At 44.5% G+C, this 14352-nt stretch overlaps 1 protein-coding gene across 6 annotated transcripts in view; it reads right to left on the bottom strand.

The window, feature by feature from the left end:
* The window catches only part of TTLL1 (TTL family tubulin polyglutamylase complex subunit L1), a 44253-nt gene that overhangs the window by 29014 nt on the left and 887 nt on the right, over window positions 1-14352 (bottom strand). For 3 of the 6 annotated variants that reach the window (XM_073316879.2, XM_073316897.2, XM_073316889.2), the window contains one exon: window positions 11907-11981. In XM_073316879.2, coding sequence (XP_073172980.1) covers window positions 11907-11935 — 29 coding nt within the window. In that variant the 5' untranslated portion in view covers window positions 11936-11981. Of the gene's footprint in view, window positions 1-4478; window positions 4677-11906; window positions 11982-12901; window positions 13120-14352 lie in introns of those variants that run through there. The other 3 variants (XM_073316909.2, XM_073316937.2, XM_073316917.2) reach the window with 3 other exon arrangements.

Raw genomic sequence — 14352 nt, 5'->3', positions numbered from 1 at the left:
TTTTAAATGGCAGATATTTCATGGCCCACCTTACTCAGCAACTATGAAAACAACAATGTGAGACTATGTAAAGGATTTATGTTGGGAATCCTCTATCAAATATCCACAGCATACTGTAGGACAGAATTTTTTTATTTAATTTCAATATCCCCTTTTTGTTTTTCATATTATTGTTTCTTTATGTCATACAACTGCTGGTTAGCAACTTGCTTCTGGTTGGATACACTGACAAGCAACTCTCAAGAGAGTTAACAATACTAATCTCCCGAGTCAAGGTCCTCACAATGCTTATTGAAGAAGAGCCCTTAAAAACCACACCCTGATGAAACAGTCACTTCCTGTCATCTAGAGCTCACTTCCTATATCTCATTTCTCACATAGCTGCATAACACCCTTCCAATACACAATCAAAAAAAATCTAAGAGACATGTTACAATGAAGTCACTGAAGATCTCAGTGGGTGCAGGCATCTGGCAGAATGGAACTAATTGGAAGAGCATGGTTTAACTATTATGCAAATTAAATTGGCTAGTGGAGCCAAAGATGACCGGTCTTTGTCTTCAACAGGGTTAAGTTATGATACGCAAAACCCCAATGTTGCTATTCAATCCAAAAGTTACTTTTAAAATTGAACTCCGGAGGAGTTGCCTAGTTAGCTCCCCGCATAGCTATTTGAAAAAAATGGAAAATTGCTGACTTGTAATAATAGGTTAAAAAAAACCTCCCGTAATGCTCCTCAGATCAAATGCTACTATTCTGACTAAAACAGACAAGAGTTCTCTCCTGGCTCTGCCTGGGACAACAGGTAAAGGACAAACTCCTGTCATCTGAGAGCCAGAAAAAAAACGTAAAAAACATCTCACACAATGTTCTGCATCTATTCTGGTGTATAAAATAGAGACATCAAAAGGCGAATAACTTAATAAATGAATTGAAGTGTATGATTTTCAAGTGAATCAGAAATTAAAACTTCAAACTCACATTTACTAATGGACCCTCAATTATGCTTTTAATTTTTTACTGAAGATTAAAAAATACAAGGCAGACTTGTGTGAGAGAAAGAGTGATCTTGGGGTCAAGGCACACGGAATAGAACTCATAGATATTAAGGTCAGAAGGGACCATTATGATCATCTAGTCTAACCTCCTGCACAATGCAGGCCACCAAATCTCACCCACCCACCTATGTCTGAGCTATTGAAGTCCTCAAATCATGGTTTAAAGACTTCAAGGTGCAGAAAATCCTCCCGCAAGTGACCCGTGCCCCATCCTACAGAGGAAGGAGAATTCTGTCATCAATTCCCAGCTTTGCTACAGACTTCCTATGGGACCTTGGATAAATTACTTAATTTCTCTGTGGTTCAAGTTCAACCCTCAGAGGAAGTATTATCTCCATTTTATATTTCTCCTACCTTTGTCTGTCTTGTCTATTCAGATTGTAAATTCTTCGGGGCAGGTGCCTCCTTCTACTATCTTAGGTCCTGATCCTGCAAAGGCTTTAAAGGGCTCATTTAACTGAAGGGAAGTCTGTTTTTCATTGTCAGTAAATGACTCACTAATATATGTGATCTCACTGTATTATTAAAAGCGCAAGCATTCAGGGCTTCTCGCCCTTTTCTTCACTTCAAAGTAATCTATTACAAACAAACTAGAGGCACAATAAACTAATTTCTGAAAACCAAAATTAAATACAAAGGAAGCTGGCTGCCACGGCATCTTTTCCACAGGGCCATCTTTTTACTAAAATATTACAACACATCCTATATTTTCTTAATTAACGCATAGGAGATACTGGCCTAGCAAAACAGCTCTACACTACCAGGTGGGAGAGAGAGGTTCTGTTAGTAGTTCTGGTATCTTGCTCCCAAGGAGGTCATGCACTCAGACCTGTGAGGAGCGTCTTCTAGAGATTTTTAAAACTGACTCCTCCAGTCTATTAAACCACAGCAGACTAGTTAGTCCCCTCCCCTGTTTAAACTCTGGGGATATCACCACCTTCCAGGGTAAAAGGTGAATTTCAAAGCTACAGGAGAAATGAACTGTGTTTGTACCCTCCTTTATTGCTTCTACGTGGTGACTAAAGACTACTACAAAGTTTCTTTTTCTGCCTTTTTTTTTTTTAAATAATTAAAACACACACACCTACTCTATCTAGGTACTTAAACAGGCCCTCCTTACTGTAGCATCTGAGTTCTTCACAGATGTAGGTGAATTTATCCTCACAACACAATGATGAGGATGGGAAATATCCCCACCAGGGCAACAGAGAGATTAGGTAACTTTTTGAAGGTGACAGAGGAAGTGTGTGGCAAAGTTAAGCACAGAATTTAACCCCCAGTGTCTAAACCGCAAGACCATCCTTCGTCTCATTTAGGAACATTAAATCTTGATGTCCCTATTTTTAAAGGACTCAAGATCTAATGGGAGGTCAATATTACAAGAGACTCAAATTTAGCACTCAGGATATTTGGATGATTTGATTATCCCAGTAGGATGCATAATTAGACTGTTTAAAGCTTTGTATTTTTTATAATGTATTTACAAATAACGGCAAGCAAAAATATTTTTGTCAACGGGCTACAGTAACTCTGAAAAAGATTATAGGAAAGTAACAACGTATATTCAACAGTATAGGTAATACTTTAAGGCTACAATCAGTATAGGTAATACTTTAAGGCTATAAATTTAATCCAATATCTAATGCTCAGTCTATAGGGATTTATATCCTATATGCCTCTCTCCCTCCTCCACTTCCCCTTCCCTGCAAGTGTGATTAGATCAGTGGTTACCAACCGGTAGATCACGACTGACTGGTTAATCCAGTCGACCATGATCTCCAGATACTAAAAATCCGGCAGCACAGCAGGGCTAAGGCAGGCTCCCTGCCTGCCCTTGCCTCACGCCGCTCCTGAAAGTGGCCAGCACATCCCAGCGGCCCTGGAGGGCTCTGCAGGCACCATCCCTGCAGCTCCCATTGGCCGGGAAGGGGGAACTGCAGGAAATGGGAGCTGCGGGGGCGGTGCCTGCAGGGAGGGGCAGCACACAGAGCCTCATGCCCTCCCCCAAGGTCTGCAGGGACGTGCTGGCCATTTCTGGGAACGGCGCAGGGCCGGAGCAGGCAGGGAGCCTGCCTTAGTCCCGCTGCCCACAGTAAGCACTGCCAACCGGGAGCCCACACCCCAACCCCCTGCCCTGAGCCAGCACCCAAAACCCCCTCGTGCACCCCAAACCCCTTCCTCAGCCCTGAGCCCCCTCCCACAGCCAGCACCCCCTACCCCATCCTGCATTCCAACACTCCGCCCCAGCCCTGAGCCAGCACCCCAAACCCCCTTCCTCAGCCCTGAGCCCCCTCCTGCACCCCAACCCCCTGTCCTAGCCCTGAGCCCTCTCCCGGAGCCAGCACCCCAAACCCCCTTCCTTAGCCCTAGGCCCCCTCCCACACCCCAACCCCCTGAACAATTCTGAGTTCATACTCAAGCAACACCAATCAAAGTTAATATAAAAATCTCACGAAGTCAGTGGAAGTTTGGCCTGCCTAAGAAAACTGCAGGATCATTTTATCTGATACCAGGTATATTTTAAAAGTTCTTAAATATCAAATAAACAGGGGCTGAACAGTAAAAGTTGAACTGCTACATAACAAATGAACTGATGAACAAACAATGAACTGACACATAACAAAATAAAAATATAAGTAAATTAATCGGAACTAGAGAGATCAGTAATCCAGAATGACTAGAAACACATCACATATAAAGTGATAAATATAAACTAGATCAATACAAACTCCATAGGCCCACTCCCACAAGCGTTTACTACTGAACATAGTGTTTGCTACTGAGAGTAGTCCCATTGTCACAATGGAAAAAATCACGGACTAGGAACTCATGGTACTACCAACTCACTTGGTAGTAAGCATTTACAGGGTCAGAGCCCCAAGGAGTACCAGTGTCAAGGCTATGCAGAATTAAATTCTGTATACTTAACCCTGTATTAAAATACATACCATTACACCCATACAATTTTAAAAAATCAGCCCCAAGACATGCAAGTGAGTGGGCCCTTCAGCAGTGTCTATAGACAGACGTGTATTTCAGTGTACACTTCCATAAAGTAGGTCATTTAAGATATATCACGAGTACAGGGTATAGAGTGGCTTGAGACACAGCAATACACGATCAGCGTGACATGGGTGGTCACCACAGCAGCAGTGTAGAGGAGCTGGGGCAGAATCCCCCCTTCTGGCACCCGGGGACAGAGGGATTAGCATGTTGCGGGTTGGGGAAGGCTGAGCTGGGGGAGGCGGGTGTCCCCCCCCAACGTGGGCGGGGGCTGGTGTGTTGGGGGAGGGGTCCCCCCCCGGGGGGCGTCGCTGCGTGAAGGGTTTTCGAGCACTGGGGCGCGGGGCGCTGAACGGGAGCCGCTGCCCGCCATGGGGGTCCCTCCCCTGCAGGCCCCGCGGGGTCTCCGGCTCTCACCTGCCCGCGGGAGGGGGCTGTTCCCGCCGGGACTCCGGCTGGGGCTCCCCGGCTCCTCCTCACACCCCGCCAGCCGCTCCCATGGCCGCCACCGCCCCGCTACGGCCCGCGCACCCGCCCGTCCAGTCCCGCGGGCTCCATGCGCCCCCGCTGCCGAGAGGGGCCGGCCGCGAGCATCCCGCGGGGGGGGGGGGGGGGGGGGAAGCGGGAGCAGCCGCAGCAGGGCCGCTGCCCTTACCGCTTCCGGAGCCACTCCCTGGTAACAGGGGACGCGGCCACCCCGCCGAGGGACACTTCCGGGGGAGGGGCGGCGGCGGCGGCGGCTACTAGAGACCCCCATAACACAGAGCCGGCCACCCCCAATCACTGAGATCCCAGAGACCCCCATACCCGCACAGCCACCCCCAAATTACTGAGACCCCCCCCGAGCCCTGCCCCACAGCACCCCCAACCAGAGACCCCCATACCCCCACAGCCACCCCCAATCACAAATATCCTAGAGACCCCCTGAGCCCTGTCCCACAGCCACCCCCAACCAGAGATCCCCATACCTGCACAGCCACCCCCAAATTACTGAAAGCCCAGACACTCCCTTGGCCCTCCCCACAGCCACCCCCAAATTACTGAGACCCCATAGATTGCTGCCCCACACAGCCATCCCTGAACCACTGAGACCGTCATACCTGAACAACCACGCCCGAACCACTGAAATGACTCCCCCCCCCCACAACAGCTACCCTTGAACCAACGAGACCCCTGGACCTGCATAGCCACCCCTGAACCATAGAGACCCCAAAGACCCCTGCACCTCACAGCCACCCACTGAACCAGAGACCTCTGACATCTCAGCACTACACAGCCACCCTTCTACACCACTAACACCCTCTGCACTGTGGAGCCCCCAGACCCGTACATCCCTAACAGCCACCCACCCTATTTATTATTTATTATGGAAGCACACACTTACAAGCCACAGTCATGGACAAGGACCCCATTGTGCTAAGCTCCATAAAAATACAGAACAAAAAGACAGTCCTTGCCCCAAAGAGCTTACAATATAAGCATAAGTCATGACAACAGGTGGAGACAGACAGGCAAATGGGGGAGCACAAGAAGACACTATCTGCCAGCATAATAGGCAGCAATCTCAGCACACCAGCTGCCTAAGCTTGTCACATTTTTACAGGCATCAGAGCTAAGAAGAGTTTTAAGGACGGATTTGAAAGAGGAAAATGGGAGAACTCTTTCCAAGCATGAGGGGCAGCATGTGAGAAAGAATGAAAGTGTTTGCTTGTAAAATTAAAAAGCCAGTCACTGTATTACAGAGACCCCTTACAGACACCTTGTCACTGTAGAGAGCTCCTTCCTGCCCCCAGACACCCTCTGCAGTATAGAAATTACTATTCACACACACACTCTACACCCCCATCCCCAGACTTTTACAGCCCTTCCTCCCCCCATGGAAAATAGCAGTATATAATAATGTAATTAAAGACTATACCACAATTATGGTTACAATTTTGTCATGGTTATTTTTAGTAAAAGTCAGAGACAGGTCATGGGCAATAAACAAAAATTCACTGAAGCCTGTGATGTAGCCTATAAGGCTAGCCTGCTTGCTTGACTATATATCTTTTCTTATGAGTTTAACCACTTGTTATATTTTAGGTTTATTATTTGTTATTATAATTAGAGTATTTTGGCTGTTTGTATTTGAGTATTTTAGCTGTAATGCAAGGAACCTACAGTCCACATCCTATCTGTTGAGCTAGGCCAAGTTAGCATACAGATGTTCGAGATAGGTGATGATGAGCTAGAGCATGCAGTATATATGTTTGGAACCTTTAACAGAGAAAAGTGGGCATGTTAAATCAAGTTGGTAGGTAAGGTCACCCAAGTTCATGGCCTTTTTCAGATTTAACAGATACACTACAAAGAACATGGAAACAACCAGTTCGGACAGAAATAACAGAGGTGAGGATGAGCTAATGGTCACTAATGGTTATGAATATGTCATTAATACGTACAAACATGCCATCCTAAAGAGTAAGTGTATCCTAACATTTTTGTGGGTGAGCGAGTTAAGTTTGGATAAGGAAGGAGGGCACCTAGAGCTCAGGCCCTATAAAAGGGGCAACCACCATGCTGGGTAGGTTCAGCTCATTCATTGTTAGTTTGTTTCAAGCAACTGAAATAAAAAGAAAGGCAAGTTGGCAAGTGTCAAATAAAAAATATTAGGGAAGTATTTTTTTAAATGAAGCTTAAGTCCCAAAAGTTTTGTGCAAATTGTTTTCTATTTTCTTCTAAAGATATTGATTTATCTGATTTCTGTTTTCCATTAATACTAAAATTATTATTGGAGTGTTAAGTTCTTCACCTCTCACTCAAGACTTCAAGAACCTGGAACATTGAATTCTCTTGACATGCCAGAGGCAAGACTGGTCTTTTGTCTTTTATCACGGGTAATCAAGGAAGGGTGTGAGTATATTAATTGAAAAGCCTTTATAGTATATAATACCACATGTATTATTAGAACAATATTATTGCGGTTGTAATTGATTATTTGATTACAGTTTCATTACTATTCCATTTATCTCAATAAAAGGCTTTAAGGCTGCATTTTGTTCTCAGCGTGAGTTTCCTTGTCATACATCTCAAGGGTCCCTGTAAATTCTGTGTAGCCTGATTCTGGGACAAGAACCTTATTATCTTCTGATCTGAGTAATTGGCGAGCCTATAACCCGTATTATCTAAATATTATTAGCCTCCCAAAAATCAGGCAATAGTGACCTGTCCCTGACTTTTACTAGAAATAACTGACACAAAATGGGGCTGATGGGGGGTGAGAGCTGGAACCCTGCTGTGGGAGAGGAGGGGGTGGTCCAGCATCCGCTGCAGCTGCACCCTCTGGTGCCCACAGCGGCTTGGAGCTCTGGGGTGACTGCCACCTGTTGCAGCTCAGAGTTCTGGGGTTGGGGCTGGGAGCTCCGGGGTTCCCCTGCTGCCTGCAGTGGCTGAGAGCTCTGGAGTCCCCCTGCCACCCACAGTGGCTCAGAGCTCCAGGGTCCCTGCACAGTGGCTGGCAGCTCCAGAGTCCTCCTGCCGTCTGCGGTGGATTGGAGCTCTGGGTCCGCCAGCCACCCAAGGTGGCAGAGAGCTTTAGGGGCCCCTGCCGCCCGTGGCTGCTCAGAGCTACGGGCCCCCTGCTGTGGCCTGGAGCTGTGGGGACCTCTCGCAACTGCAGCAGCTCGGAGCTCCAGAGCTCTCACCAGCTCCAGCCCCGTTTCCTAGGGTGACCAGATGTCCCGATTTTATAGGGACAGTCCTAATTTTTGGATCTTTTTCTTATATAGGCACCTATTACCCCCCTACCCCCGTCCCAATTTTTTACATTTGCTATCTAGTCACCCTACCATTTCCCCAGCAATGAAGTGGAAAATGTTAGGGAGGTCTCTGGAAGTCACAGAATCTGTGACTTCCGTGACATAATCTTAGCCTTAATCACAGTGTATACACACATGGGGCCAAATTAAGGTTGCACAGGCTGCCTTAATGCTGGCATTTCCTAACTTTTGAGTATTTAACGTTGCAACTTTAATGGCAACTTCTCAACTTTAATGTAGTCTTTTAAATGTAATTTCCTAGAGTTAAAAAAAAAACAGAAAAAAAAAAGAAATTCCATCATGTGGAACTATATCGACACTCACATGGTTCATCAACAGGGCTAGAACTTTCAGATCCACTGCACAGACCTCTGCCTCTTGAGATAACAGAGTAACAGATAGCAGGTTAACATCTTTGGTGTGGGCTAGCACTAGAGAAGGATGGGATGTTTTGCCAGCGTATTTCACAGATATTTGCTGACAACAGAGGTATGGTAAGACTCAGGAATCCTGCGTTCTACTCCAGATACTGAGGGCAGTGTCTAGTGGTTACAAACATTTGTGCCCCAGCCTCTCCACCTTGTCCTTGTTGCAGTCAGCGACCTCATATAGACACCCTCCCAGGCCCCTCAGATTCAAATCCTCATCCCACTCCCTGGCTTCCCCAGGCCCAGCTCCTAGACCTCTGTGCATTTAAGTCAGGCTGTTCATCCACTCCTCCTCATTGTGTAGGCACCAGAAAGGAGTGGAGCAATGAAAGCATAGGAAAGACCGTCCTATTTTTAGTTCCTGTGCCTGGAACCACACCTGTCCCTTGTGGCTAGGAGGATCAATGGCAGAAAGTTCCACTGAGCCCCTGCAGACCTGGGTTAGAACATGCTCAGTACAGACAGAATCTTCAGAGATTTTAGCTGCCAAACTCAAAGAAGCTTCTACTAATCATGTGCAAATTGAGATTTTCAGATGCTCATGATTTGGTCAAATGTGGGTGTATTTTCATGGGAACAGCAAAAATTATATCCCTGACACCAAAGCAACCCCAGCCAAATGTCAAGTCCCGGCTCCAAGGCATGAAGGCGCTACAGCTTCTAAAAATAAAACAGTTTAAGAAAGATTTGAACATGAGCAAAATTATGCATGTTTTCCTTAACCTTGTTCTTAGTAATGGCTGAAGCACTTTTATTGAAATATTAAACAAATAAATAAATTCAGCTTGAGGCAGACACCCTCAATGGCAAATTTCAACCCACGTGGTCAAAGTTCAGCAAATTTAATGCAATTGAAAACATGGTTTTATACTGGAAAGAGGCAGACAAACTTTATTATAGGTGTTACTACATGTGCCTCCTATAATATATAAATTAGATACTGCTTTGTATTATCTGGTATAGAATATTTTACTACTGACATCCATTGTTTGACCATCTTAGAAACATATACTAATTTATATTGCTGTGTTATTCAGCAGTCTATTTCTTTCTTAAACACCTCTTTCTCCTTCTTCAAATTACTCTGGAAATAAGAAAAAGCTAGTTGCTAGAAAGTGAGAGGTTAAGTGGCCCAAGCCTGCTCCAAATGAATGTGATGGCAAAACTCTTATTGATTTTGGTGGAAGCAGGATTGATCCCAGGATTAGCAATTGGCACACTCAGGCATAATATAAAGAATAACACATAGACACTTGCTGACATGAATAGTCAGCTGTGCTATGAGGACCTTGAAAGAAAGATGCCAGAAGATAGGTGAGTCATGCACCTAATAGATTAGCGGCATCAGTGCCAGCATATGGCAAGCAACAGCTATTTTAAGATTAGACACTATATAGTGGAACTCCTTGCAGAATGTCAGAGGAAAGTAAGGAATCTGACCTCCAGTGATAAGGTTAATAGAAAACTAAGTATATGTTTCGTAACAGACTGTAAAGTCCAGAAGAGTTATAGTGGAAATAAAGGGAGAAATAAATGATTAATAGTAATGGATTTAGACAACTGATCACATTTAAAAATAGAATAACCTGACCATAGGTGAAATAAGGTAAACTTTTGCAGTATGCTGGAATGAAACAGCTAGATAGATAACAGCTAAATCCATAAATCAATCTGAATATAATACTTATGCTTTGTATTCAGGTGATAAGGTCAGTTCCAGGGACATAACTATGAAGCAATAATGGAATCTAACTATATGAATTCTTGGAAGAGACTAATAATACTCCACAATTTTTTAGAATCTATGGGACTAAAGCCTACAAAGCCCTATATTTTCTTGCTTGTGTCATATGCAGTGGAAATGACAGGATACAACAGTCATGGGTGGCGAGTATCAAAGGCCAGGGAAGGCTAAGCCTTCCTTGCCTCACGCTGTGGCCCCACCCATGTTCTGCCTCCCCCTCTACCTGAAGCCGGCGGGGGGCTCACTCAACTCCAACTGGCGGCCTAGAGCTCCGGCCTTTCAGTGGCCCAGGGCGGCAGTGGGGCCGTCCCAGTACTGGGGCCAGCAGCTCGGCCCAGCTCTGGGGGGTGGGTTGGGGCTCCAGTGCGTGGGGGTAGGGCCTCAGCTGGAAAAGGCAAGGCCAGTGGACTAGCCTCCCCAAAGAAGTTGGGGGGAGGGGTCACCCACTGCCCGTGACAACAGTAGCTCTAGCAAGGAGTGACAACAGTCATGGAGAGGACCTCCTTTAACCATGAAAAAATATCTACTGTGACAACTGACACAAGTGAGAAAAACTAAATGGATCTGGGGGACTCCACACAGTGGGGGGTCCAGGGCAGCTGCGCAGCAGGAATCCGGGGTCCAGAATCGGGGTCTGGGTTGCTACTGCCCTGCCACCTGGTCCCTGCGGCCCACAATGATAAATAAGTTGAGAACCACTGATATACAACATAGTTGCAATTTACCAATACATTTATTCAACTTTTTATATTATGTACTTTAATTTTTAAAATTATAGTTCAGAATATAGTGTAATTAAGGCCAAACACAGCTTTACCAGGATGCTTATAATTATAAAAAAGTTCTATAGCAGGATCAATGCAATTCTGCAATCACTTATAGATGTGTTTTGCTTTAAGCATGAGTAGTCTCACTGACTTGAATGGGACTACTTATATATTAAAAGTTAAGCATGTGTAAAAATGTTTGCTGGAATGAGGCCTTATGCAGTGCAAAACACAATCAAAATAAGGTTTAAATTATCAGATGATTAAGAGGAGTTTGCCTGTAAAAAAAGCTCAAATAAGTTATTAACAAATTATAGTTTTAAAATAAATAAATAAACTCCCCTTTTAAAATACTTATAAAATACTTTGAACTTTCATAGCACTTTTTATCTGAGGATTGTACTTTGTAAACATTACATATCTCAGTCTCATAACACATCTAAGTGAGACTGAAGGTAAGTATCATACTCATTGTACAGCTGAGTTTCAGAGAAGTTAAGGCCTGATCCAAAGCCCCTTGAATTCTTGAAGGCAATGGAAAGACCACTATCCTGCAACCGATCCTTGGGGTCACTCACTAGGGGTAGGAAAGAAAGCATCTATTATATATTTCTTATTTTCTTTTACATGGAAAAAATGGTTTGTGTAATCTATGGACAGCCTCACTTGATTTAGAATTCAGTATCTATGCCACTGTTTCGCTTTTTTATGTTGTTTACCTTCTGTGCCATAGAGATGATATCATACAATAAATAAAGGGCAAAGTCCTTTTACAGGCATGAATTGATCCAGTCTCCCTATTTGACAGGACAATAAGGCATGGAGCAGTAGTTTTGTTTTGCCTTTTTAATGTTTTTCCTCAAGTGAAACTGTTCACCCTCACTAACCTCAATGAGAAAGGTGTGGGGAGAGTATTCAGGGGTTGATAGCTGGAGTATAGCAAGTAGACTCCATCTTTCTTACATCCTCCTTCAAGTAGGAGAAACATTTTAACTTTTTTACCATATACATAATAGAAGGGACTAGTTGTGGCCTTGTGTTTGGGACCCTGCATGCCTGAGTTCATCTTCTCTTTCCTGCTTAACCTGGAGGGGCAGGAAACTTACCAACAAACTTTCCATCTCCAGTGGACCATATGAAAGCGGATTATCTCTTCCAGGCCTTCCGTTCTGTAAATGCAACTGCAATAAGGAAGGAAACACACCACTAATACCCCTCACAGGTGGGCCCGTTACACATGAAGAAAATCACTGAGAAATGAAACCCATCAATCCATTCGCACTCTGGCAATGTGGGAGAAGGCTTATTTGGAGCCCTAAAGCCAGTCCTGTAGTGACTAGCTAACACAATGTTGAATATGTCCTGTCCTTGTTTACACTGACTGCAAACTTTGGTCAGCATAAGCGGCAAAGAATCCTGTGGCACCTTATAGACTAACAGACGTATTGGAGCAAGAGCTTTCATGGGTGAATACCCACTTCGTTGTGAATACCCATATGCATCCGACAAAGTGGGCATTCACCCACGAAAGCTCATGCTCCAATACGTCTGTTAGTCTATAACACGGCTACCCCTCTGAAGCTTTGATCAGCATGAGTGTTAAACTTGCTAGAGTCAAATTCTAATATAAAATTTTATAGCAAAAATAAGGCCTTTGAGTGTGTATTTATATACAAACACACATAATTTATGAATAATAGTAATCTTTATTACCTCAACAAATTCCACGACTTTTTTTCCACCATGAGAATCATCACCAAAGAAAATGTTAAAATATGTATTCTCATGTTACTTTAATATTCCCTTCTCATGTATTCCTTGATTCCTTATTCTAACACAGCCTCAATCTATCACTAAGCCTTAATGATTTATTTCTGCTCTATTTCCAAAATCTTCTCTTTCCCATTACCAACATACAAATCTTAGGAAAGTCCTTTCAGACTTTGACCTTGAAAATATGACTTTCTTATCCTCTATGAGACCCATCCTTCCATACTCTCTAAGCTGTTCAAAATAAAGTTGGGAACGTAATCAACATCTCCCGACGTTATGGCCCCATTTATCCCTCCTAAAGATCAGTCAGAGACACACTAAAATGTACCTCAGTTGCTTTCTCTTGACACCAGAGAAATTCTTCAGACTCCATTTTGTGCCCCTAGCTTTTATTTTGAATAAGCAAAAGTCACTCCACCATTAGAAGCTGCAGGTCAGATGATAAGGTCAGCAAATCATAGCTCTGAGGTAAACAACGGCAATGAGCATGTGCACTGTGTCTGCAATACTGGCATGCATCCAAGAATGAGGCATTGTTGGCATGCATTCAATCTGATAAGTAGGGCCCTACCAAATACAGGGTCCATTTTGGTCAATTTCACTCTCATAGGATTTTAAAAATCATAAATGTCATGATTTCAGATATTTAAATCTGAAATTTCAGGTGTTGTAATTATAGGGGTCCTGACCCCAAAAGGAGTTGTGGGGGGTGGGTAGCAAGGTTACTGTAGGGGGGTCGGGATTTGTGGTACTGCTACCCTTACTTCTGGGCTGCTGCTGATGGCAGCGCTACTGCCTTCAGAGCTGGGCAGCCAGAGAGTAGCAGCTGCTGGCCAGGAGCCCAGCTCTGAAGGTAAAGCCACTGCCAACAGCAGCACAGACGTAAGGATGGCCTGGTCTGGTATTGCCACCCTTACTTCTGTGCTGCTGCCTGCAGAGCTGGGCCCTCAGTCAGCAGCCGTTGCTATCTGGCCACCCAGCTCTGAAGTCAGCACAGAAGTGAGGGTGGCAACACCATGACCCCCCTAAAATATCCTTGTGACCTCCCCCTGCAACTCCCTTTTGTGTCAGGACCCTCAGTTTGAGAAACACTGGTCTCCCCCCGCGAAATCTGTATAGTATAGGGTAAAATCACACACAAGACCAGATTTCACAGGGGAGACCAGATTTCACTGATCCGTGATGCATTTTCATGGCCATGAATTTGGTAGGGCCCTACTGATAAGAATGTTTGGCAGGGAGCAGGTGCAGAAAAACTCTGGTAAGACAACGAGCATGTGCAGCAAGGATCTGACAGCTGACAGGACAGTATAAAAGGCAGATGGTTAAGTGAGGAGTGGATGAAGAATTCAGAGAGAAGCTAAGCAGGTGAGAGGTAGAGAGCAGTTGAACTGGCAAGAGACTTGAAGAGAGCTGACTGAGAAAGGTAGCTACAACAGCACCAGAAAGCCAACAGGACAGAGTAAGCCTGCCAGAGTAATCATAGTTTAGTATTAATATGTATGAGAGTGTGTTAACTGTAATTTATACATGTAACACACAGCACAATTTAAGAACTCCTGTCAGTGATCTGTTGCACACTGGCCATCTGTAACAGAGTGCGATAACTTAGAATCACTTGGATTGTATGCAATTGCAGTTTGTATGCCCTTTAACTTTAGGGTGACCAAATAGCAAGTGTAAAAAAATCAGGATGGGGTGGGGGCTAATAGGTGCCTGTATGCAAAAGACCCTAAAATTGGGACTGTCCCTATAAAATTGGGACATCTGGTCACCCTA

The sequence above is a fragment of the Lepidochelys kempii genome, chromosome 1, assembly GCF_965140285.1.
Source record: "Lepidochelys kempii isolate rLepKem1 chromosome 1, rLepKem1.hap1, whole genome shotgun sequence".
Taxonomy (NCBI): Eukaryota; Metazoa; Chordata; order Testudines; family Cheloniidae; genus Lepidochelys; species Lepidochelys kempii.
This window is presented reverse-complemented; position numbering and strand designations above follow the sequence as displayed.